The 27,465-nt window shown below is 41.9% G+C and overlaps 1 protein-coding gene across 2 annotated transcripts in view; it reads left to right on the top strand.

Moving 5' to 3' along the window:
* Window positions 1–27,032, top strand: part of LOC115193739 (SH3 and PX domain-containing protein 2A) — a 103,724-nt gene extending 76,692 nt beyond the window's left edge. The window contains exons 9-14 of one of the 2 annotated variants that reach the window (XM_029752697.1): window positions 1,264–1,347; window positions 10,936–11,053; window positions 11,184–11,545; window positions 11,644–11,693; window positions 22,592–22,711; window positions 22,825–27,032. In XM_029752697.1, coding sequence (XP_029608557.1) covers window positions 1,264–1,347; window positions 10,936–11,053; window positions 11,184–11,545; window positions 11,644–11,693; window positions 22,592–22,711; window positions 22,825–24,759 — 2,669 coding nt within the window. In that variant the 3' untranslated portion in view covers window positions 24,760–27,032. The remainder of the gene's footprint in view (window positions 1–1,263; window positions 1,348–10,935; window positions 11,054–11,183; window positions 11,546–11,643; window positions 11,694–22,591; window positions 22,712–22,824) is intronic. The other variant, XM_029752698.1, reaches the window with a different exon arrangement.
* The last annotated feature ends 433 nt before the right edge of the window (window positions 27,033–27,465 follow it).

The raw sequence follows: 27,465 nt of genomic DNA, 5'->3' as shown, positions 1-27,465 counted from the left end.
TCCCAAGGCATGCATCCAAAATGCATATCCATTCCTTATAAACGTTTATTTTTTTTAAAGAAGGAATTAATCTCTCTGTTAGTGAGACAGCTTTCTGGATTTTCACATTTACGCAAACCCCACAACTGTGCCCCCACACACACACAGGCATACACACACACATGCACACACGCACATAGCAGACGCTGCCAGAGCGGTCAGGGGACAATCTGTCAGTGTAATTAGCATTTATGTGTCTAATCAGTCATGGGAATACCTCAGGATCCATAAACTCTCTCTGTCAGCCCTGTGGATTGTGCTCCATAGCACTCTGTAAGACACTTTCATTGAGATGGGGCTCTTGTGGCGAACAGGACTTGGAACACATTATATGGCTTCAGCTGAAGATGTTGACTTTTGGACTGGAGGATATGACAGTGTAAATGGGGAATTTCTTCCTCATTGGAGAAAGACTGTCACATTAATGAGAAACACTTGGATATGTTCCTACTTGGGGTGGTCATATTTTATCATTTGTTTTTATTCTGTAATACCTATGATAGGCCTTCTTAGATTGACTCATCCAATATAATGGTTATCAATCTGTCTTCTGACATTAGTGTTCTGGAGGAGTATGTGGGTCAGATGTTGTATATTTTGAGCAGGTACTTCGAAAAATACAAGTTTGTAATTTCAGTTTTTCAGCTCCCAGTGTACGTACCTCTCCATTTTTGCCTGAAATCTCAACTTCATGCTAAACGTTGAGATTAGTGCTCTGGTTTAGTGATGGAAATCTTTTCCTTGAACTAGATAATTATATAAGCCTTGCCGTTTATAGTGTTGGAATGTGACAAAAGATCCCTCCGAAGCTCCTAATCATTCCCGTCTCCTGCATTTAACTAACAAAAACTCTCAACAATTATAGACCTGTTGTGGCTGCTGCCAAAGGAATTCAGATGGTCTATTAGTTGCAAACTATTCCCAAGCAGCAATGTGTTCCCCAGATGCTCCTGCAGGACAGGATGGGAAAACCATGCTAACAATCCACGCTAATTACCAGCCACAGAGAAGATGTCCATGGCTTACATTTCCTGTGTAACATTCATTCACCCCATCACTGTCCAGTCCTTCCATTGCAATGTGGTGTTTTTGTTTCCATGTTTGCCATGTGACTAACTAATAACAGAGTTGAATCCATGTCGTTTGTGAAATATGTGCCTGCCTTTTATGTTCTGTCCCCATTTGTGTGTGTGTTTGTGTCTGGTCACCATGTGCGTGGTTCAGTCACTAAACGACGCAAGGCCCGTCTGAAGAGGCTGGACCGGAGATGGACCCTGGGGGGAATGGTCAGCAGGCAGCAGAGCCGAGGTGATCTGAGACAGGGTGCCCACCTCCTCATCTTCCTTCACCCCTCATCCCTCTATCCTCTGACCCCTCACCTGTCCTCTTCTCCTGTCCCCGTTGTACCTTGTCCTGTCTTCTCTCATATCTGATTAGGGTTGCAAAGCTACCTTTAAGTCACCAACGTTTACAGAATCTTCAAGTAATCTATGGCAATCTATGCCAATTTAGATAATTTATACTTGAGTTTCTAGTGTATATAAAGAGAAAATAGCCTAATTAATTTTAAAAAAGCATCTAATCAATAATGACATTATTTTCAATTAATTCTTCCAACTATTTACTTTTTTTCACAACTGCTATCAGTTTGGCGTCATAACATTTACAACAAAGACATATTTACATGGTAAAATCCATAAAAGTGTGTCATTTCATGCTGAAATATCATATTAAACACCAATGGTATTCACTAAGTTGATGGTTTATATTTAGGATAATGTTTTACGGCTTTGTCATTCTATTATTATTATTTCGTTTTTTTAGATCATTTTACAGACAGACACCTGTGATAATCTGACGTACCCAAAAGGGCCACTAGATGTCTTGTGATAAATTACATAAAATCCTTGAAAGTTACCTGGTAGTTTACTGATAAACTTCTAAAGTTTCTAGTAAAATACCCTCGCTTTGCCACCCTACAACTGATGCCTACTGTATTGTCTTGTCATATGCTGTCTGCTACACTGTCATGATCCACACCCAATAATCACTAACATCGTTATTATCCAGCTAATTAACAGTCCAGCCATGTCATTACAATGCTAAACAGGTTTTAACATCCACAATGGTGGCTTGCAGCAGTTACAGATTTGACCTTATGCTAGAAGATAAACTTACAAAACAAAATTACCATCTTGTTGTTACTCAGTTTCTGCACTTGAATGTACAGTCGTGGCCAAACATTTTGAGAGTGACACAAATATTACTTTTTTACAAAGTCTGTTACCTCAGTTTCTATGATGGCAATTTGCATATACTCCAGAATGTTATGAAGAGTGATCAGATGAATTGCAATTAATTGCAAAGTCCCTCTTTGCCATGCAAATGATCTGAATCCCCAAAAATTATTTGCACTGCATTTCAGCCCTGCCAAGAAAGGACCAGCTGACATCATGTCAGTGATTCTCTCATTAACGCAGGTGTGAGTGTTGACGAGGACAAGGCTGGAGATCACTCTGTCATGCTGATTGAGTTTGAATAACAGACTGGAAGATTCAAAAGGAGGGTGGTGCTTGGAATCATTGTTCTTCCTCTTTCAACCATGGTTACCTGCAAGGAAACATGTGCCGTCATCATTGCTTTGCACAAAAAGGGCTTCACAGGCAAGGATATTGCTGCCTGTAAGAATGCACCTAAATCAAACATTTATCTGATCATCAAGAACTTCAAGGAGAGCGGTTCAATTGTTGTGAAGAAGGCTTCAGGGCACCCAAGAAAGTCCAGCAAGCGCCAGGACCGTCTCCTAAAGTTGATTCAGCTGCGGGATCGAGGCACCACCAGTACAGAGCTTGCTCAGGAATGGCAGCAGGCAGGTGTGAGTGCATCTGCACGCACAGTGAGGCAAAGACTTTTGGAGGATGGCCTGGTGTCAAGAAGGGCAGCAAAGAAGCAACTTCTCTCCAGGAAAAACATCAGGGACAGACTGATATTCTGCAAAAGGTACAGGGATTGGACTGCTGAGGACTGGGGTAAAGTCATTTTCTCTGATGAATCCCCTTTCTGATTGTTTGGGGCATCCGAAAAAAAGCTTGTCCGGAGAAGACAATGTGAGCGCTACCATCAGTCCTGTGTCATGCCAACAGTAAAGCATCCTGAGACCATTCATGTGTGGGGTTGCTTCTCAGCCAAGGGAGTGGACTCACTCACAATTTTGCCTAAGATCACAGCCATGAATAAAGAATGGTACCAACACATCCTCCGAGAGCAACTTCTCCCAACCATCCAGGAACAGTTTGGTGACAAACAACAACTTTTACAGTACGATGGAGCACCTTACCATAAGGCAAAAGTGATAACTAAGTGGCTCGGGGAACAAAACATTGATATTTTAGGTCCATGGCCAGGAAACTCCCCAGACCTTAATCCCATTGAGAACTTGTGGTCAATCCTCAAGAGGCGGGTGAACAAACAAAAACCCACAAATTCTGACAAACTCCAAGCATTGATTATGCAAGAATGGGCTGCCATCAGTCAGGATGTGGCCCAGAAGTTAATTGACAGCATGCCAGGGCGGATTGCAGAGGTCTTGAAAAAGAAGGGTCAACACTGCAAATATTGACTCTGCATCAACTTCATGTAATTGTCAATAAAAGCCTTTGACACTTGTGAAATGCTTGTAATTATACTTCAGTATTCCATAGTAACATCTGACAAAAATATCTAAAGACACTGAAGCAGCAAACTTTGTGAAAAATTTATATTTGTGTCATTCTCAAAAATTTTGGCCACGACTGTAGTAGTCTTGAAATCAATGATGAAGTCAGCAACTTTTATTTCAGTGTTGGAATTTGAGTGAAATTATATTACAGTATATAATAAGATTGCCTCATGTAAGCAGTTCATTTTAATTCACCGGTATGTGCAACTCCAATCTTTTCTGAATTACAGCTATAGCTATAGCTACACAACCATCTAAAAGTCGTAGCATAATTGACTTTGGTAGGCTACATAAAATATTTTGCCACTTTGTTTGGCTTTTTACGAGCAAATTAAACATGAACACGTACAGTGTTTTCGGAAAGTATTCAGACCCCTTGACTTTTTATACATTTTGTTACTTTACAGCCTTCTTCTTAAATTGATAAAATTGTTTTTTTCCTCATCAATCTACACACACTACCCCATAATGACAACGCAAAAAACAGATTTTTTTTTTTTTTGCAAAAAAAATAAAAACATTTATTAAGGAAATATCACATTTACATAAGTATTCAGACCCTTTACTCCGTACTATGTTGAAGCACCTTTGGCAGCGATTACAGCCTTGAGTCTTCTTGGGTATGACACTACAAGCTTGGCACACCTGTATTTGGGGAGTTTCTCCCATTCTTCTCTGCAGAGTCTTTCAAGCTCTGTCAGGTTGGATGGGGAGCGTTGCTGCACAGCTACTTTCAGGTCTCTCCAGAGATGTTCGACTGGGTTCAAGTCCGGGCTCTGGCCAGGCCACTCGAAGACATTCAGAGACTTGTCCCGAAGCCACTCCTGTGTTGTCTTGGCTGTGTGTTTAGGGTCATTGTCCTGTTGAAAGGTGAAACTTCGCCCCAGTCTGAGGTCCTGAGTGCTCAAGGATCTCTCTGTGCTTTGCTTCATTCATCTTTCCCTCGATCCTGACTAGTCTTCCAGTCCCTGCCGCTGAAAAACATCCCCACAGCATTTATTTTTTATTTTTCATTTAACCTTTAACTTTAACCTGATGCTGCCACCTCATGCTTCACCGTAGGGATGGTGCCAGGTTTCCTCCAGACGTGGCGCTTGGCATTCAGGCCAAAGAGTTCAATATTGGTTTCATCAGACTAGAGAATCTTATTTCTCATGGTCTGAGAGTCCTTTAGGTGCCTTTTGGCAAACTCCAAGTGGGCTGTCATGTGCCTTTTACTGATTAGTGGCTTCCATCTGGCCAATCTACCATAAAGTCTTGGGGACCAATGCTGCAGAAATGTTTTGGTACCCTTCCCCAAATCTGTGCCTTGACACAGTCCTGTCCCGGAGCTCTATGGACAATTCTTTCGACCTCATGGATTGGTTTTTGCTCTGGCATGCACTGTCAACTGTGGGACCTTATATAGACAGGTGTGTGCCTTTCCAAATCATGGAAAGGTGGACTCCAATCAGGTGGACTCCAATCAGGTGGACTCCAATCAAGTTGTAAAAACATCTCAAGGACGATCAATGGAAACAGGATACACCTGAGCTCAATTTCAAGTCTCATAGCAAATTGTCTGAATACTTATGTAAATAAGGTATTTCTGTTTTTTATTTGTAATAAATTTGCAAAGATTTCTAAAAACCTGTTTTTGCTTTGTCATTGTGGGGTATTGTATGTAGATTGATGAGGGGGGAAAAAATATTTGATCCATTTTAGAATAAGAGTGTAACGTAACAAAATGTGAAAAAAGTCAAGAGGTCTGAAGTCTTTCAAAATACACTGTGTGTACTTTTCAAAAGGAGTTAAAAAGACAGACGGTTATCGACTGGAGGTGTTAAGAGCGAGCAGGTCTGCCGATGGACCAGGCCAGTAAAGACTTTTATTCATCTTTCGGAGAAAGTGTGAAAAGTGTTTGTGCTTGCACACATTAGTCTTGCCTCGAGCCAGGTTTTTTTTGACAGGGGATGAATTTGGATTGCTGACAGCAGAGTGAGGATAAGCTATTTGAGTCCAGCCCAAGGTTTGTGCTTGGCAACAGTGTCCACAGTGCACACAAAAAATGTACGGCCTCTGGTGTAAAAAGAGATTTTTCCACTGCAGGAACGAAATCTCGCCTGTAAAAAAAGAAAAGCTGAAATAGCGCTGACTGCAGGAAAATAATGTATAAAAGTTATGCAAGCGATGCATGTTGTGGTTAACATAATATCTGATTCAGAGATTCCCCCCTGCTGGTGAATGTGAGCTCAGGAAGGTTGAACAGGGTTGCCCCTGTACAGAGAGCCCTACCAGGCCTTAAACAGAGAGACCGGAGGTCCCATAGGTCAGTGCAGAGGAAAACAAAGCATACAGGAAGAGGCATTTTCGGTTCTATTTACACGGCTGTACATGGGCCTATTTCTTTGAAAGTAATAGGAATTTTAACTATATCCTTATTCAGTTCTTTTAAATCCCTAAGTGAGACTCAACATGGGCAGAGGAAAGGAGACAGATATCAGATAGGAATCCAGTGATTCCAGAGGTTTTCAAATGGTCTTGACATGCAGACAGGATATCCCCTCTTCTCTCTTTACTCTGCTGGGCAACATTCTTTCCTCCTGCCTGTGTTTTACGGTGTGATGAGATGAGACCTCTGGTCTGTAATGACAGGAAGTACTGTCACTGAGCGTGCCCTCTGGACTTTTGGGAAGTTACAAATCAAGATGGCGTCTCTGCTCTCTATCATCAGCCGAGTTTACAGAGGCTGACCGCCACCATGCCATTAGTCCACTCTGTCGTTACCCACTGGACACAGGTATCAATTCAACGTCTATTCCACGTTGGTTTAACGTCATTTAATTGAAATGACGTGGAAACAACTTTGATTCAACCAGTGTGTGCCCAGTGGGTTAGAACTGTTTTCTTCATTTCAAAAGACTAGTGTTTGTGAGTTTATTTTGTCCCATATTTACACTGAGTAATCAACTATCATGACATCAAGTCAAGGTAATTGTCAGTTGCTGCAGGAAGGCATTTTCAGTATGAAGTGATTGACATCATATTAATTGTATTATTTTTTACCTTTATTTAACTAGGCATTTAATTACAGTGTCCCTGATCCTTGGAAGCCTTTGATAGTAAAATGCTGGATATCTTTGTGGATCTGACAGAATCAAATCACATCCGAACTACACACAGAGACATTTCATGAAGTCTACAGACTTCTATATTTGTAGCCTAGATACAGTACCTTCAGAAAGTATTCACACCCCTTGAGTTTTCCTAGATATGTCTTGATTTCATTTCACTTCCTCTGAGATGTTTATACCATTGTTGCAGTAGGGAGACTGGGGTTGGTTGACTCACAGGTTGGTTGTCACAGTGTTTATTACTCAAAATCCATTGGGTGCTATGTTATAATTTCAAGATAAAAATGCGCGTCCTCTATAGGAGAGGTCGTCCGTGTGGTCAATTCAGGTCAGGATCACAAAACATTGAGGTGAGAGGAACATTTTTCATTGGTGAAAGTAAATATTAAAATGCTTGTTATTTCTTTAATTAATAGTTAATTAAGGAATATTATCCATTCTTCAACTTTTATTGAAAAGAGGAAAGGGAGAGCTTTATTCCAAGCCTATTTGTGAGTTCCAAGGTTATTCAGATTCAGAAAACTTTTAATGTCCTCAGAAAGGCAAATTCATCTTGCAGCAGTCATAAAACACATCACATCTTGTGAATTACATCTTAATTAGCATTGGGGGGGTTAGGGATGGTTCTCACATTGATGTTTGGGTTGCTTGTCACAATCTGACAACCGTCCCCATTGTAACAATGTACCCAAAAGCTAAATGACATTGAAAAACGCCTTGAAGACTTGTTTTCTGGATGTTGAAAAGACGTAAATGTTTCACAAGTTTGGACACCACAGTACAGCACAGCACAGTACAGTCTAGTAGAGTTTAATTCAGCAGAGTGCAGTACAGTACAGCTGCTAAAGCCACTTTCTACCACTCTAAATTCCAAGCTTCTGCCTCTAACCCTAGGAAGCTCTTTGCCACCTTCTCCTCCCTCCTGAATCCTCCTCCCCCTCCCCCCCCTCCTCCCTCTCTGCGGACGACTTTGTCAACCATTTTGAAAAGAAGGTTGATGACATCCGATCCTCGTTTGTTAAGTCAAATGACACCGCTGGTCCTGCTCACATTGCCCTACCCTATGCTTTGACCTCTTTCTCCCCTCTCTCTCCAGATGAAATCTTGCGACTTGTGACGGCCGGCCGCCCAACAACCTGGCCGCTTGATCCTATCCCCTCCTCTCTTCTCCAGACCATTTCCGGAGACCTTCTCCCTTACCTCACCTCGCTCATCAACTCATCCTTAACCGCTGGCTACGTCCCTTCCGTCTTCAAGAGAGCGAGAGTTGCACCCCTTCTCAAAAAACCTACACTCGATCCCTCCGATGTCAACAACTACAGACCAGTATCCCTTCTTTCTTTACTCTCCAAAACTCTTGAGCGTGCCGTCCTTGGCCAGCTCTCTTGCTATCTCTCTCAGAATTACCTTCTTGATCCAAATCAGTCAGGTTTCAAGACTGGTCATTCAACTGAGACTGCCCTTCTCTGTGTCACGGAGGCTCTCCGCACTGCTAAAGATAACTCTCTCTCCTCTGCTCTCATCCTTCTAGACCTATCTGCTGCCTTTGATACTGTGAACCATCAGATCTCCCTCTCTACCCTCTCCGAGTTGGGCATCTCCGGTGCGGCTCACTCTTGGATTGCGTCCTACCTGACAGGTCGCTCCTACCAGGTGGCATGGCAAGAATCCGTCTCCGCACCACGTGCTCTCACCACTGGTGTCCCCCAGGGCTCAGTTCTAGGCCCTCTCCTATTCTCGCTATACACCTAGTCACCTGGCTCTGTCATATCCTCACATGGTCTCTCCTATCATTGCTACGCAGACGACACACAATTCATCTTCTCCTTTCCCCCTTCTGATAACCAGGTGGCGAATCGCATCTCTGCATGTCTGGCAGACATATCAGTGTGGATGACGGATCACCACCTCAAGCTGAACCTCAGCAAGACGGAGCTGCTCTTCCTCCCGGGGAAGGACTGCCCGTTCCATGATCTCGCCATCACGGTTGACAACTCCATTGTGTCCTCCTCCCAGAGTGCTAAGAGCCTTGGCGTGACCCTGGACAACAACCTGTCGTTCTCCGCTAACATCAAGGCGGTGACCCGATCCTGTAGGTTCATGCTCTACAACATTCGCAGAGTACGACCCTGCCTCACACAGGAAGCGGCGCAGGTCCTAATCCAGGCACTTGTCATCTCCCGTCTGGATTACTGCAACTCGCTGTTGGCGGGGCTCTCTGCCTGTGCCATCAAACCCCTACAACTCATCCAGAACGCCGCAGCCCGTCTGGTGTTCAACCTTCCCAAGTTCTCTCACGTCACTCCGCTCCTCCACACACTCCACTGGCTTCCAGTTGAAGCTCGCATCTGCTACAAGACCATGGTGCTTGCCTACGGAGCTGTGAGGGGAACGGCACCTCCGTACCTTCAGGCTCTGATCAGTCCCTACACCCAAAGAAGGGCACTGCGTTCATCCACCTCTGGCCTGCTCACCTCCCTACCTCTGCGGAAGCACAGTTCCCGCTCAGCCCAGTCAAAACTGTTCGCTGCTCTGGCACCCCAATGGTGGAACAAGCTCCCTCACGATGCCAGGACAGCGGAGTCAATCACCACCTTCCGGAGACACCTGAAACCCCACCTCTTTAAGGAATACCTGGGATAGGATTAAGTAATCCTTCTACCCCCCCCCCAAAAAAAATATATAGATGTACTATTGTAAAGTGGTTGTTCCACTGGATATCATAAGGTGAATGCACCAATTTGTAAGTCGCTCTGGATAAGAGCGTCTGCTAAATGACGTAAATGTAAATGTAAATTTAATTCAGTAGAGTACAGTATATTAGAGTACAGTACAGTGCGGTGCAGTTTAATTCAGTAGAGTACAGTAGCGCAAGTACTGTACAGTTGAGTTTATTTCAGTAGAGTAGCGTATAAGATTACAGTGCAGTTGAATTCAGTATAGTGCAGTACAGTAGAACAAAGTACAGTACAGTATAGTTGAGTTTATTTCAGTAGAGTACCGTAGGATATAATATAGTACATTACTGTACTCTACCTTACTGTGCTGTACTCTACATGTCTGTTCTGTACTGAACTATAGTCTACTTTACCTTTCTTTACTGTTCTGTATCCTACTGTACTGTACTGTATACTGTTCTGTTCAAACTTGTGAAACTCTATGATTGGTTCAGATTTGGTCCAATCTGGACCTACTTGTCAAAACTGTGAGTCATGCGATTCCCACTGAGAGTCAGCAACATTCACACACACACACATTCACACACACACACTTTTTCCAAACTCTTCCTGTTTGAAAAAGTATTCCTTGTTTTCAGCAAAAAATGTAGTTAACACAAATGTTTACAGCTTTACTTTTTTCATCTTTATTAAAATATTTCATTTTTATCCAAATATCAGATGGTTACTGTTGTTTTATTAAGCATTGATATTACAATTTGAGTGGAGTAAAAACTACAATGTCAAAGCAAATACTAAATTATGTTGAATTTATTTGAATGTATTTATTTTTATTATGTTAGAAATACTGTCCAAAAAATAAAGACTTTACTTTTTTTCTCAGATAAAGGCTTCACTTTTTCTAAAACTTCGTAAATTGGCTCAATTGTTGCTGAAAAACAAATGGCAAACACTGTGACAACCAACCCCATAGTGTGTGACAACCAACCCCATAGTGTGTGACAACCAACCCCATAGTGTGTGACAACCAACCCCATAGTGTGTGACAACCAACCCCGGGATGGGGCCGGGTGTCACAAGTGGCAGCGTGTGTTAAATGGCTTATAATTCTATGTTGGAATACGTTATGAGGATTAAAATGGCCCCCATTTCAACTCAAGACCTTAGTCTCTCCTAATATTGAAAATAGTCTTGTAAGATATACTGGTCCTGAGAAATACACTTATTGATAAAAAATGTGACAATCAACCTCAGTCTCCCCTACCTCCTATAAAATGTTGACATATTTTACATTTGTTTGAGTAATGTTTTGTTATTGAAGCAGTGTAGTAAGTATGAAACTGACGTGAGTCTCTTGTGTTCCCACGCCCTCTTTGTGGCCCGACAGAGGAGAAGTATATGACGGTGCAGCCATACACCAGCGAGGGGAAGGATGAGATCGCCTTTGAGAAAGGAGTCATCGTGGAGGTCATCGAGAAGAACCTGGAGGGCTGGTGGTTCATCAGGTAAGGCCATGATTTGTGCTCCAACCACAATATAAACTGTTGTCTGTTTATGCTGTCTCTTGATTATGGTTATTCTCACTCATGATCACCTCCTCTCTTCCCTTTACCTCCATCCTCCCTCTCTCCTCAGGTACCAGGATAAGGAGGGCTGGGCCCCAGCCTCCTATTTGAAGAAGGTGAAGGAGGATTTCTCTCCCCGTAGTAGTAATAAGAAGAACCCCTTAACTGGCCCTGTGGAGATAATCGGCAACATCATGGAGATCAGCAACCTGCTCAACAAAAAGGCCCTGAGTGAGAAGGACGTGCAGACGGACGGCCAGACAGAGGAAACCCCCCTGACCACCCTCTCCCTGGCCAAGAGGCAGATCAGCCTGCCCATACCCTGCTCTAGCTCGGACTTCAGCCCTGGTGCCGCCCTGGTGGACGGAAAGGGCAAAGCAGAACCGGCCTCTCCAGCCATAGCCCGCATCACTCCTCACAGAATAGAGATTGGTGAGTTGTCATTCAGAGATGGAATTGGAAGGCATAGCGGTTTGTTAAACTAATACACTCACAGAATTTAAATCACAATCTAATTTTCTTCTTTCTAGGCTCCCCGATCCTCAGACAAAAGCCACCTCCTCGAAGAGATGCAACTCTGGTCAGTATGAAAAAAATAATTACAGTTGAAGTTGGAAGTTTACATACACCTTAGCCAAATACATTTAAACTCAGTTTTTCACAATTCCTGACATTTAATCCTAGTAAAAATTCCCTGTCTTAGGTCAGTTAGGATCACCACTTTGTCAGAATAATAGTAGAGAGAATGATTTATTTCAGCTTTTATTTATTTCATCACATTCCCAGTGGGTCAGAAGTTTACATACATTCAATTAGTATTTGGTAGTATTGCCTTTAAATTGTTTAACTTGGGTCAAACATTTTGGGTAGCCTTCCACAAGCTTCCCACAATAACTTGGGTGAATTTTGGCCCATTCCTCCAGAGACAGAGCTGGTGTAACTGAGTCAGGTTTGTAGGCCTCCTTGCTCGCACACACTTTTTCAGTTTTGCCTACAATTTTTCTATAGGACTGAGGTCAGGGCTTTGTGATGGCCACTCCAATACCTTGACTTTGTTGTCCTTAAGCCATTTTGCCACAACTTTGGAAGTATGCTTGGGGTCATTGTCCATTTGAAAGACCCATTTGCGACCAAGCTTTAACTTCCTGACTGATGTCTTGAGATGTTGCTTCAATATATCCACATCATTTTCCTCCCTCATGATGCCATCTATTTTGTGAAGTGCACCAGTCCCTCCTGCAGCAAATCACCCCCACAACATGATGCTGCCGCCCCCGTGCTTCACGGTTGGGATGGTGTTCTTAACTTGCAAGCCTCCCCCTTTTTCCTCCAAACGTAACGATGGTCATTATGACTAAACAGTTTTATTTTTGTTTCATCAGACCAGAGGACATTTCTCCAAAAAGTAAGATCTTTGTCCCCATGTGCAGTTGAAAACCGTAGTATGGCTTTTTTATGGTGGTTTTGGAGCAGTGGCTTCTTCCTTGCTGAGCGGCCTTTCAGGTTATGTCGACATAGGACTCGTTTTACTCTAGATATAGATACTTTTGTACCTGTTTCCTCCAGCATCTTCACAAGGTCCTTTGCTGTTGTTCTGGGATTGATTTGCACCTTTTGCACCAATTTACGTTCATCTCTCGGAGACAGAATGCGTCTCCTTCCTGAGCAGTATGACGGCTGCGTGGTCCCATGGTGTTTATACTTGCGTACTATTGTTTGTACAGATGAACGTGGTACCTTCATTTGGAAATAATGAGGAAATTGTTCCTAAGGATGAACCAGATTTGTGGAGGTCTAATTTTTTTTCTGAGGTCTTGGCTGATTTCTTTTGATTTTCCCATGATGTCAAGCAAAGAGGCACTGAGATTGAAGGTAGAGCTTGAAATACATTCACAAGTACACCTCCAATTTACTCAAATGATGTCAATTAGCCTACCAGAAGCTTCTAAAGCCATGACATAATTTTCTGGAATTTTCAAAGCTTTTTAAAGACACAGTCAACTTAGTGTATGTAAACTTCTGACCCACTGGAATTGTGATATAGTGAGTTATAAGTGAAATAATCTGTCTGTAAACAATTGTTGGAAAAATTACTTTTGTCATGAACAAAGTAGATGTCCTAACCAACTTGCCAAAACTATAGTTTGTTAACAAGACATTTGTGGAGTGGTTGAAAAACGAGTTTTAATGACTCCAACCTAAGTGTATGTAAACTTCCGACTTCAACTGTACTTAGCTTAAATTGGAAGTTGGACTGCATGGCCAAATGTTATTGTTTCCTTTTTACACTAAATCCGCCAAAGGCCAACGCCCACTGACTTTAGATTTGATAAAAAATAGTAAAAAAATGCCCCCCCAAAAATGCAACATCCTGCTCCTTCCCTAACTTTTCCAAAATGTTTGTATATATTTTACATTGCTGATTTGTCCGATTTTTTTATTATTTTTTTAATCGCAAATCACAAATATTAAGAGCCTTTTTAACTGTTTTTCTTACACATCTATTCCCAACTTAACCCTCTAAGACAATGCACTGTAGGACATTGGTACCCATCCAACTACTAATGCATCTCTCTCTCCTCACTGAAATTAATGACAAATGGATGAATCGCGATAATTGTGCAAGTTACTTCACAATTGAAATTAAATTAGGCCTGAATGATAAGTAGTGTGAAGATATTGATTTAATTTAGAAAGACAATCGTGTAATAATGAGTTTGTAATTAAATACCAGCTGTAAATAACAATAGCGGGGCTATATACAGGGGGTTCCGGTACAGAGTCAATGTGCGAGGGCACCGGTAGGGGGGTGGGGATAGCCATTTGATTAGCTGTTCGGGAGTCTTATGGCTTGGGGTAGAAGCTGTTTAGAAGCCTCTTGGACCTAGACTTGGTACTCCGGTACCACTTGCCGTGCGGTAGCATAGAGAGCAGTCTATGACTAGGGTGGCTGGAGTCTTTACCAATTTTTAGGGCCTTCCTCTGACACAGCCTGGTATAAAGGTCCTGGATGGCAGGAAGCTTGGCCCCGGTGATGTACTGGGCCATACGCACTACCCTTTGTAGTGTCTTGTGGTCGGAGGCAGCAAATTGCCAAAAACAAATCCTCATCAATCTACACATAATACCCCATAACGCAGAAGAGCTTGGTTTTGTTTGTTTGGAAAGTTTGTTGTTTGAAAGTTATTGGTAGCTAGCTAGCTTCTTAGTTTGGATCCTGTGATGCAGTTGGAATCAGTTTCTGGGACTGCTTGTCTCTTTCCAGTGATCCTGCCGACCAAGGAGCTATGTGAGGAGCTATTTGGCGTCGCAGCTAACTTAGCTGCTAGCTAGCTGCATATCAAGCTAGTGGGGTTTTCTTGAACGCAGCCCGTGACGCGGTTAGCCATTCCGGCTAGGACTGCGGATGGTCCCGGGTTTGTGGTTGTCTAGATCCCTGCTGTTTGTTCTTTTCAATCTTCCCCGTGAGTTGATAGGCTTGAAGTAATAAACGGCACTCTGTTTCAAGCATTGCGAAGAGCTGTTGGCAATCGCAGTAAAGTGTTGTTTGAATGAATGCTTACGAGCCTGCTGCTGCCTACCACCGCTCAGTCAGACTTCTCTATCAAATATTAAATCATAGACTTAATTATAATATAATAAACACACAGAAATACGAGCCTTAGGTCATTAATATGGTCAAATCCGGAAACTATCATTTCGAAAACAAAACGTTTATTCTTTCAGTGAAATGCGGAACCGTTCCGTATTTTATCGAACGGGTGGCAACCCTAAGTCTAAATATTGCTGTTACATTGCACAACCTTCAATGTTATGTCATAATTATGTAAAATTCGGGCAAATTAGCAACGAGCCAGGCGGCCCAAACTGTTGCATATACCCTGACTCTGCTTGCACTGAACGCAAGAGAAGTGATACAATTTCCCTAGTTAATATTGCCTGCTAACATGCATTTCTTTTAACTAAATATGCAGGTTTCAAAAAATATACTTCTGTGTATTGATTTTAAGAAAGGCATTGATGTTTATGGTTAGGTACATTCGTGCAACGATTGTGCTTTTGTTAAATCATCACCCGTTTGGCGAAGTAGACTGTGATTCGATGATAAATTAACAGGCACCGCATTGATTAAATGCAACGCAGGACAAGCTAGTTAACCTAGTAATATCATCAACCATGTGTAGTTAACTAGTGATTATGTGAAAATTGATTGTGTTTTATAAGATAAGTTTAATGCTAGCTAGCAACTTACCTTGGCTTCTTGCTGCACTCGCGTAACAGGTGGTCAGCCTGCCACACAGTTTCCCCGTGGAATGCAATGTAATCGGCCGTAATCGGCGTCAAAAAATGCTGATTGATATGAAAACTTGAAATTGACCCTAATTAATCGGCCATGCCGATTAATCGGTCGCCCTCTAGTCCTGACCAGAGAGGTCCAGGACCTGAAGAACAGTTTGCAGTTCTCCCAGAGTCAGCTCAATGAGTTGAAACAGGAGAACGGCAAGATGACAGCAATCTGTAAGTCATTAAGAGAGGACATCAGTTCTGTGTGTGAATCCAGGATAACAATGACAGATAAATCAAATCATCTCGAGGGACAATCAAGGCGGAACAACATGGTTGTGGACAGAATTGCAGAATCTCCACATGAGACCTGGACGGAGTCTGAGGACAAATTGAGGGAAATGGACCACAGGAAGATTGAGGTGGAGCACGCCCACAGGACTGGAAAACCCACCACCGGCCCAGGTGATAGGCCCAAGCCAATAGTGGTCAAGTTCCTGAGGTTCAAGGACAAGGTAGCTGTTCTGGAAAGAGCCAAGAACTTAAGAGGAACTTATATCTTCCTCAACGAGGACTATCCTGAAGCTGTGCGCCAGAAGAGGAAAGAACTGATCCCAGCCATGAAAGCTGTCAGAGCGCGTGGGGACATTGCTTACATCCGCTATGACAGGCTCATTGTCCACCCTCCCTCCCAGAAGCCTGGAAGGGATGAGAGAGCCAAGCCTATGGGTTCGTAGCTTCAACCCCGCAGCACACACACACACACGCACCAATTGATTAATGGACTGCTGAATGTATATTTTTTTTCTCTTGCTTTGTTTGCTCTTTTCAGTATTATGTCTATCTCTGATAAGCCCCCCAAAGGGCTGAAAATAGCCCATATTAATAAATGTGACCTTAGAAATAAGGTTCATGAAATCAAGTTCTTGCTAACATCAGATAACATTCATATATTAGCCATTTCTGAGACTCACTTAGATAATTCATTTGATGATACAGCAATAGTAATACAAGGATATAACATCTATAGAAGAGACAGCAATGCTTATGGGGGAGGTGTTGCTGTATATATTCAGAGCCATAACCTTGTAATGCTTAGAGAAGATCTTATGTCAAGTGTTATTGAAGTGTTGTGGTTGCAGGTTCACTTGGCACATCTAAAAAAAAAATCATTTGGGGTGTTGCTATAGGCCACCAAGTGCTAACAGTCAGTATTTAAATAATATGTGTGAAATGCTTTACAGTGTATGTGATATAAACAGAGAGGTCTACTTTCTTGGGGACCTGAATATTGACTGGTTTTCATCAAGCTGTCCACTCAGAGGAAGCTTCTTACTGTAACCAGTGCCTGTAATCTGGTTCAGGTTATTAATCAGCCTACCAGGGTGTTTACAAACACTACAGGAACAAGATCATCCACATGTATCGATCACATTTTTACTAATACTGTAGAACTTTGTGCTAAAGCTGTATCCGTACCCATTGGATGCAGTGATCACAATATAGTGGCTATATCCAGGAAAGCCAACGTTCCAAAAGCTGGGCCTAAAATAGTGTATAAGAGTTCATACAAAAGATTTCACTGTGACTCTTATGTGGATGATGTTAAAAATATTTGTTGGTCTGATGTGATTAATGAGGAGCATCCAGACGCTGCTGCACTTAATGAATTTATTGCTTCTTCCAAGACTTGATAAACATGCAGCTGTTAAGAAACTGACTGTTAGAACTGCTCTATGGATTGATGAGGAATTTAAAAACTGTATGGTTGAAAGAGATGGGGCAAAAGGAGTGGCCAATAAGTCTGGCTGCACATCTGACTGGCTAACTTACTGCAAATTGAGAAATTATGTGACTAAATTCAACAAAAAGAAGAAGAAACTGTATTATGAAGCTAAGATCAATGATATAAAAACTTTGGAGTACTTTAAGTTAAATTATGGTCAGAAAGACAAATTCAACTCCATCTTTCATCGAACCAGAATCATTACGAAACCATTTGATGTTGCCAATTATTTTAATCACTATTTCATTGGCAAAGTGGGCAAACCTAGGCAGGAAATACCAACAAGGAACAGTGAGCAATTGTATTCATGCATAAAAAAAGCTAATAATTAAAGAAAAGCATTGCAAGTTTGAATTTTGTAAAGTTAGTGTGGGAGAGGTGGAAAAAGTATTGTTATCGATCAATAATGGCAAACCTCCTGGCATTGACAACTTAGATGGAAAGCTACTAAGGATGGTAGCTCTCTATAACCACTCCTATCTGTCATATTTTTAATCTGAGCCTAGAGGAAAGTATTTGTCCTCAGGCCTGGAGGGAAGCCAAAGTAATTCCGCTACCCAAGAGTGGTAAAGCGGCCTTTACTGGTTCTAACAGCAGACCTATAAGCTTGCTGCCAGCTCTTAGCAAACTGTTGGAAAAAATTGTGTTTGCCAAATACAATGCTATTTCTCTGTAAACAAATTAACAACAGACTTTCAGCATGCTTATAGAGAAGGGCACTCAGCATGTGCAGCAGTGACACAAATGACTGATGATTGGTTGAAAGAAATTGATAATAAGAAGATTGTGGGAGCTGTACTATTAGATTTCAGTGCAGCTTTTGATATTATTAACTATAACCTGTTGTTGAAAAAACTCCCTTCACAGAACTGAGCAAACTGGCTCTAACCAGAATAGAAAGAGGAGTGGGAGGCCCCAGTGCACAACTGAGAAAGAGGACAAGTACATCCAAGTGTCTAGTTTTAGAAACAGACGCCTCACAAATCCTCAATTGGCAGCTTAATTAAATAGTACCCGCAAAACACCTGTTTCAACGTCAGCAGTGGAGAGGCGACTCCGGGATGCTGGCCTTCTAGAGTTCCTCTGTCCAGTGTCTGTGTTATTTTTCACATCTTAATCTGTTCTTTTTATTGGCCAGTCTGAGACATGGCTTTTTCTTTGCAAGTCTGCCTAGAAGGCCAGCATCCCGGAGACGCCTCTTCACTGTTGACGTTGAGACTGGTGTTTGCCGGGTACTATTTAATGTATGAGATCTTCAGTTTCTTGGTAATTTCTCACATGGAATAGCCTTCATTTCTCAGCACAAGAATAGACTGACGAGTTTCAGAAGAAAGGTCTTTGTTTCTGGCCATTTTGAGTCTGTAATCAAACCCACAAATGCTGATGCTCCAGATACTCAGCTAGTCTTAAGAAGGCCAGTTTTATTGCGTCTTTAATCAGCACAACAGTTTTCAGCTGTGCTAACATAATTGCAAAATGGTTTTCTAATGACCAATTAGCCTTTAAAAATTATAAACTTGGATTAGCTAACACAATGTGCCATTGGAACACAGGAGTGTTGGTTGCTGATAATGGGCCTCTGTACGCCTATGTAGATATTCCCTAAAAAAATCTGCTGTTTCCAGCTACAACAGTCATTTACAACATTAACAATGTCTACACTATATTTCTGATCAATATGGTGTTATTTTAATGTACAAAATATTTGCTTTTCTTTCAAAAACAAGGACATTTCTAAGTGACCCCAAACTTTTGAACGGTAGTGTATGTGTGGCTTTTCAACCTCTGCCATGTCGTGAATTCAGAGCCATCTATATAATAGAACTCAAAGGGTTGTCTTTAATGGAAGCTTCTCTAATGTCAAACATGTAAAGTGTGGTGTACCGCAGGGCAGCTCTCTAGGCCCTCTATTCTTTTCTATTTTTACCAATGGCCTGCCACTGGCATTAAACAAAGCATGTGTGTCCATGTATGCTGATGATTCAACCATATATGCATGAGCAACTGCAGCTAATGAAGTCACTGAAACCCTTAACAAAGAGTTGCAGTATATTTTAGAATGGGTGGCCAGTAATAAACTGGTCCTGAACATCTCTAAAACTAAGAGCATTGTATTTGGTACAAATCATTCCTTAAAGTTGTAGACCTTAGCTGAATCTGGTAATGAATGGTGTGGCTGTTGAACAAGTTGAGGAGACTAAATTACTTGGTGTTACTTTAGATTTTAAACTGTCATGGTCCAAACCAAAAGATTCAATGGTTGTTAAAATGGGGAGGGGTCTGGACGTAATAAAGAGATGCTCTGCTTTTTTGACACCACACTCCAAGAAGCAAGTTCTGCAGGCTCTAGTTTTGTCTAATCTTGATTATTGTCCAGTCGTGTGGTCCAGTGCTGCGAGGAAAGATCCAGTTAAGCTGCAGCTGGCCTAAAACAGAGCGGCTCATTTTGCTCTTAATTGTAATCAGAGGGCTGATATAAATACTATGCATGCCAGTCTCTCTTGGCTAAGAGTTGAGGAGAGACTGACTGCATCACTTCTTCTTTTTATAAGAAACATTAATGTGTTGAAAATCCCAAATTGTTTGCATAGTCAACTTACACACAACTCCAACACACACGTTATCCCACCAGACATGCCACCAGGGGTCTTTTCACAGTCCCCAAATCCAGAACAAATTCAAGAAAGCATACAGTATCATATAGAGCCCTAATTGCATGAAACTCAAATCTCAAAACAGATAAAGCAACACCTCACGGCAAATGCCTCTACCCTATTTGACCTAAATAGTTTGTGTGTATGCATTGATATGTAGGCTACGTGTGCCTTTAAAAAATAAATTGTAGTTCTGTCTGTTGATGCTCTCTATTATATCATTCTGTATTATGTTTCATGTTTTGTGTGGACCCTAGGAAGAGTAGCTGCTGCTTTTGCAACAGCTAATGGGGATCCTAATAAAATACCAAAACATACCAAACAATGACAAAGAGAAAACAGATTGTTAGAAATGTTTGCAAATGTATAAAAAATACAAAACAGAAATACCTTATTTAGATAAATATTCAGACCCTTTGCTATGAGAATCGAAGTTGAGCTCAGGTGCATCCTGCTTCCATTGATCATCCTTGAGATGTTTCTACAACTTGACTGGAGTCCACCTGTGGTAAATTCAATTGATTGGACATGATTTGGAAAGGCACACACCTGTCTATATAAGGTCCCACAGTTGACAGTGCATGTCAGAGCAAAAACCAAGCCATGAGGTCAAAGGAATTGTCCGTAGAGCTCCGAGACAGGATTGAGGAAGGGTACCAAGCATTGAAGGTCCTCAGCAATCGGGGGAGAAGGGCCTTGGTCAGGAAGATGACCAAGAACCCGATGGTCACTCTAACAGAGCTCTAGAGTTCATCTGTGGAGATAGGAGAACCTTCCAGAAGGACAATCATCTCTGCAGCACTCCACCAATCAGGCCTTTATGGTAAAGTTGCCAGAAGGAATCCACTCTTCAGGAAAAGGCACATGACAGCCCATTTTGAGTTTGCCAAAAGGCACCTAAAAACTCTCAGACCATGAGAAACAAGATTCTCTGGTATGATGAAACCATGATTGAACTCTTTTGGTCTGAATGCCAAGCATCACTTCTGGAGGAAACCTGGCACCATCCCTACGGTGAAGCATGGTGGTGGTAGCATCATGTTGATGGGATGTTCTTCAGCTGCCGGGACTGGGAGACTCGTCAGGATCGAGGGAAATATGAACAGAGCAATGTACAAAGATCCTTGATGAAAACCTGATCCAGAGTGCTCAGGACCTCAGACTGGGGCAAAGCTTCACCTTCCAACAGGACAACGATCCTAAGCACACAGCCAAGACAACGCAGGAGTCGTTTCGGTACCTGCCTCTGAATATCCTTGAGTGGCCCAGCGAGAGCCCGGACTTGAACCCAATTGAACATCACTGGAGAGACCTGAAAATAGCTGTGCAGCAAAGCTCCCCATCCAACCTGACAGAGCTTGAGAGGATCTGCAGGGAAGAATGGGAGAAACTCCCCAAATACAGGTGTGCCAAGCTTGTAGCGTCATACCCAAGAAGACTCGATTCTGTAATCACTGCCAACGGTGCTTCAACAAAGTACTGAGTAAGATGTCTGAATACTAATGTAAATGTGATATTTCTGTTGTTTTTTTAAATATAAATTAGCAAAAAAAAATGCTAAAAATATTTTTTTGCTTTGTTATTATGGGGTATTGTGTGCAGATTGATGAGGGAAAAAACTATTTAATCAATTTTAGAATAAGGCTGAAACGTAACAAAATGTGGAAAAAGTCAAGGGTTCTGAATATTTCTGTCGGCACTGTATGAGAAACTAATATCACACATAATAAGAGTAAGCCTAAAGACTAATACATTGACAATAGTCTGAGTGATGATATTATCAGCTGTGAAATTGTACATGTTGTGATGGGCGCAGCTTGTAATTGACTGTTGCATGGAAAGGAGCATCACTTTGTCAAATCTTACTTCAGAGTTACATGCAGGTAAAAGTTTTTGATTTCTATATAGTGTCAGAAAGATCATATTCTGCAGTTTGTCAAATAACTCTTGAAATTCAAGAGGTGCAGCTCTATTTCCAAATGTAACTTTTTCCAAGAATATCTGCGTTGTCCATGGCATCAGCACATGACCACTTGCGTTGCGGCATTGCTCTGGCTACTAAGCAAAGACTACTAACATAATAAACTTAAAGTATGTTATTCTGTTTTCATTTAAATACAATTTCTTATTTCCACAATGTTTCTTTTGACCTGCCAAAACTGACTTCTTTGTGATGGACTTAACCTAGTGGTTTTTTGTTTTTACCTATAGCCTAGAGTAACATAAACTAATGAAAATGCTATCATGTTCTTTGAAATAATAGTTTTTTTAGTATTCTAATGTTACCTAAGACCTTTATAAACACAACCAAATTATTATTATTCTTCTGATAGCATATATGAAATGCATTTATTAGACTGTTCGAGTGTTGTTGATGGCTCGAAGTGTTCCAAATTGGCTTTTGGCCTATGTTGTTAACTAGGACTTTGTAGAATTATACAAAACATAGAATATCCTTTACTCTATCTAAATAAATAACTGTTGTTATATATTTACATGGATATATTTCCACAAATATGTATTCATGCAATTCATGATTTACAATTGTTTAAGAACTATTTATCAAGCAAGGGTGCTTATGTTTGCGCACCTTGTGGGTTGATATGCATCTGATGTGTATGCTAAAGGAGTCATCCACGGCAACATTCTCAGGGTTCCGTAGCGGGTACTTATAGGCTCAAAGGCCAGGCGGTTCTATTGTTAACAGTATCAGCTGTGCAATATTCATAATGCTGGAACATTTTTTCCACTCAGGGATCTAATTTACCCTCACCACCAGAGCCCCCTACTGTTGAAGCAGAGTACTACACTATTGCAGAGTTCCAGTCTGTCATTTCGGATGGCATTAGTTTTAATGGAGGGCAGAAAGCAGAGGTAAGCTTTTTTTGTGTTAATAGTTTTTTTATTGTTCAGGTAAATAATTTAAATTAACAGATACTGCATGTAGTTAATTTATCCCCATCTATTCTCTCTGTTCTGTCCTGTAGGTGATCGAGAAGAACTCTGGTGGCTGGTGGTATGTCCAAATCGGGGAGAAAGAAGGGTGGGCTCCCTGCTCCTACATCGACAAACGAAAGAAACCCAACCTAAACCGCAGAACCAGCACTCTGAGCCGCCCCAAAGTTCCACCCCCAGCCCCGCCTGTCAAGAAGCAGGACTCTGAGGAGATCGCCCCTCCCAGCAGCCCTGGGTCCGAGGCTCCAGAGTCCCCTGTATCTCCCGGGAGGCCTGTGTACGAGGAGCCAGAATATGACATTCCTGCCATTGGGTTTGATCTGGAGTCAGAGTTTGAGTTCCTCAGGACAGATAGGTCCTCAGTGGATGGGAAGAATGAGGATGGCTCCTCAGGTAAGGGCTCTCATCTGTCCTCCAAGCCGTCTCCGGCCTCTTCTCTCCACAGCGCCTCTTTCAAGATGGGTGAGTCATCAGAGGATGTGGGGCAGGAAGAGGAGGAGCCTGAAGGAGAGGAATGTATCTATGAGAATGACGGCTTCAGGCCTTTCAGAGAGAAGCCTGATGCACAATCCAGTGGCGACTCGGATTCCCCGAAGACGAGCGCCCCGTTGGAGACTAGCAAGGCTGAAAACTCTCACTCCACATTGGGGGCAAGGAGAAAAGGGAAGAATATCCAGCTGGAGCTCAACGGAAGCCAGTCCCATTCTCGAACCAAAGCAGAGGCTGGGGAGGCCAGCCCCAAACCTGCTTCCACAGAGTCCATCCCAGATCTATCCAAGCAGTCCAGGTCCAAGAAGGACAAAGAGGAACACAAAATGGGTTCCACCAAGTCATCCACCAAACCTAAGCCAGTGGTCAGGCCTAAGCCCCAGGTGGCCAAGGCCTCCAGTGCAGAGAAGATGGACATCAGCAGCCTCCGGAGACAGCTGAGGCCGACTGGCCAGCTGAAGAAGGGCTCCAGAGGAGAAGACTTTGAAACTGCCTCTGTCATCTCCTCTGAGGACTCTGTGTCTTCCCACAGCACCTCTGACCTCTCCTCCATCTACTCCAAAGGCAGCCGTGGAGACTCAGACGAGGGCTGCAGCTTCTACCGCACCACAGACACCTATGAGAAGGTCCAGGACTCAGAGATGAGCTTCCCTGCTGGGGTGGAAGTGGAGGTGCTGGAGAAGCAGGAAAGCGGCTGGTGGTACGTCCGCTGGGGCGACACTGAGGGCTGGGTTCCAACCTACTACCTGGAGCCTGTCAGGCAGCTGGACGACACAGCTGGGTCCGAGTCCGATGGCACCCCTACCAAGCCAGGCAGCCTGAGCAAGTCCAACAGCCTGGAGAAGAACGAGCAGAGGGTCCAGGCTCTGAACAACATCAACCAGAGCCTGAAGAGGAGCACACCTCCCATCCCCTCCAAACCTCCGGGGGGGCTCTCCAAGCCCTTTGACCTGTTCAACAGCTTGCATAAGCAGAGGAATGGTACGAAGCAACAACAGGTGGTCAGGCCTCAGTCTGTCTTCATCTCCGGGCCGATCATCGACGGCCCAAACCTAGTCGGCTCCCTTAGGAGAGGTGAGTCACTCAACTCCACCGACCACCCACGCTCTAGTCCCACCGTGCGCCGCAACGCTTCCTTCGGTACAGCCCCGCGGAGCCCAGCGCCAAACGGTAACACGGCGAACCGGAACAGACCCGGCACGGGCAGCTCCGAATCACTGGGCCTTGGGTTTCCGAGGAACGGTCTACCTGTTTCCACTGTGAAACCCAAACCCCACCTCATCCACAACAACCTCCGTGAGGTGTATGTCTCCATAGCGGATTACCATGGTGATGAGGAGACCATGGGGTTCCCTGAAGGAACAACTCTGGAGGTTCTGGAGAGGAACCCTAATGGGTGGTGGTACTGCCAGATCCTGGATGGAGGTCGACCTCGGAAAGGCTGGGTCCCCTCGAACTACCTGGAAAGGAAGAACTAGTAACACGCTTATGTTCAGTGCATGTGCAATCAGGTCGTCAGGTCAGAGACCATGAAAGACAGTGGAAATGGAAATGGAAAGAAGACACTGTTTTTTTACATTTTATAGATGGAAATCAGAAGAGACAATGCATCATCTAAGTGGCATCCTTTGTATTTTCTAAACTGAGGGTTGCCAACCCATCCTGGCATGTCATTTCTTGCCATTTTATTAATCTCATCTAAAGTGACAGAGAAAGCACTTCAACGTGCAATTTTTCGACAGGATTTTTTATATTCACAGACAGCCCGGGTGGACAGAACAAATACCTTAGGCATTAAAATCAGCAGAAGGTCAACCATATTAAATGGAAGAATTAAACAACAAAAGTGGTTGATTTGATGAAACGTGCTTTTAAATCCAAAATTGAAGAATAAATGGGACTTGGACACGAGAAGAGGAGCTTTGGCTGATGATGATCCTTTATAACAACGAGAGAGGGTTTGTAATATGATAACATGACTTACTTAATGATTTCCAATGGGCAAAACATTACTCACTTCTAATGACATTTGATCATTAAACATTTACTTTTTAAAGCTTTTTGCATGGTTAAAATGTTTCTATACTGACCAAGCCTTGGGCCCATTTTAAGTAAACATTTCTCTTAAAATGTTTTGTATGTTGTGTTTAAAAGATCTGTTGCTACACCTCATATGTTAAATGCCATCTGCAGAATGTCTTGTGCATGTTTTTACGTAACTTCTTTTGTGAAGCTTAATGTATATTTTATGTAATACTTTTATATAGCTTTGTGTGTATGTCATCTTGTTGTAAAGTGTATATTCTGTCCATTTATTACAGTATGTAAGTCATTTTAAATCTCTTAAAGCTACAGTCTGCAATTTTTTTACGGGGTCCCTGCCACCTGTTTTGGTATACAGCTAAAGGATAGGGCTAGGGAAATTTTGAGACATGTTGTGCTGTAGCTCATGAGGCATTTATAAGTATATTCTTCAGTAATCAATGGGTAAATATGAAGAATTTTAATAACAATTAAACAGCTTCCCCAGTTGCAGACTGTAGCTGTAAATCTTTATGAATGTTTCATGATTTTCTTGATGATACTCTACCTAATGTCTTATACGTACAGTATGTATCCTTCACCACCTTAGAAGTGTTTTTCTGCTCTGGTCTTGTGACACAAAATAGGTCAGTCTATTTGAAGGAGTGGTAAATCAGCTATTTTTGCGCTCTAGAATCGTCTTCTTTTAGTAAATGTTGATGTTTTCTATCAACAGATTTCTCCCATGGCTCCATTTGACCGATCATATTTAGAATAAAATAAAAGACCGATATCATATGGTTATGATTTGTTTAGTTCTTTTGAATCAAATTTGAAGATTGTTTTCACATTGAACTTTACCTTTTAAGGTGTTCGCTAGGTTGTAAACAAAAAAGTGATGAGCTGCTTATGCGTTTCCATTATTCCATTTAAGCTACCAGAGGAAGGAATATTTGACTTGAGGAATATTGGAATTGAGGCTTTTCATTTGCTTTCAAAACCAAACCCCAGGGATGTGTAGAATAGCAATTGAACATAAATTGTGATCTTATCTGAGAGAAAACTCATTGCAAATTAATTCAATACATATTTTTATTTCACAAGCGGCTTGCAGGCAGCAGTGCAAATACATAAACAATGACACATCTGGTGCTACTCATATCTGGAAAGACTTGATACTCATGCCCCTTTGAAAAAGGAGGAACATACAGCATTTACAAATGTATACTCTTAATATTGCTGTGCAGTATTAATTTTTATGTTTGAACATGTCATCTATTCTAGCTACATAACTTAGTTTTAAGTATTTCAAATTCCCTAATTAATTCCTTCTAATGAAGTAATATCTAGTTACATTGAGTTAATCTTACCCTGTGGTATACAAAACTTTGACTTATCAATTTATAGGTCACATTACATACTTTTTTGCCCAAGCACTAAATTCTCAAATTCTGCTAATGAAGCTGGACCTGCTATGGCTGATGTTCAAGACTGTTGAAATATGGTTCTAGTGAAGGATCCTCTTTTGCCAGCTTGATGTCCCATTAATATTTCCTTTGTCATTGTCTGCTGGACAGTATTGTATCTAACATTAGTTTTATAGCCTGCTACATTGCAGAAATTGTATTTATATTATTCAGCAGAGAAAACGTTCATTTTATGATTACATGTGAACAATAATGATGAATTAAGTGTGTTTTTGTGAATAAATGCAGAAAGCATTACCAGATTCCACATTGTTTTACAGAATTATTGATGATTCTTTCAATTTCTGCAACTTGTATAATTCAAGGTATGGGACAGCCCAGGCATAAAGCAAACTAAAGTGCCTTAAACCTTAACGTATAATTCAAAGCAGTGAAGCAAACAGATGCAACAGATTGGGTAATGATGCTGTTATGATTCACAGCAGTAAAGTGGATTTTCCTGCAAGAATCTGACCAAGAGCACCCTCTTGTGCATTACAGCCTATACTACAATACATACAACATCGTACTGTAAGGACAAGATAAATATTGTCAATAAAAATGTGTTTTATTTGTATAAAAACGAATAATTTATATGGATACATTTTATTAAAAAAATTATAACGTTTCTAAAACATTCTAAAATGGAGCGAATGCAAGTGTGTTAGCAATCAGTGAAGCCTCATGTATTCAGTT

The sequence above is a fragment of the Salmo trutta genome, chromosome 5, assembly GCF_901001165.1.
Source record: "Salmo trutta chromosome 5, fSalTru1.1, whole genome shotgun sequence".
NCBI lineage: Eukaryota > Metazoa > Chordata > Actinopteri > Salmoniformes > Salmonidae > Salmo > Salmo trutta.
Note: the sequence above shows the minus strand (reverse complement) of the source record. Positions and strands in the feature narration are given on the sequence as shown.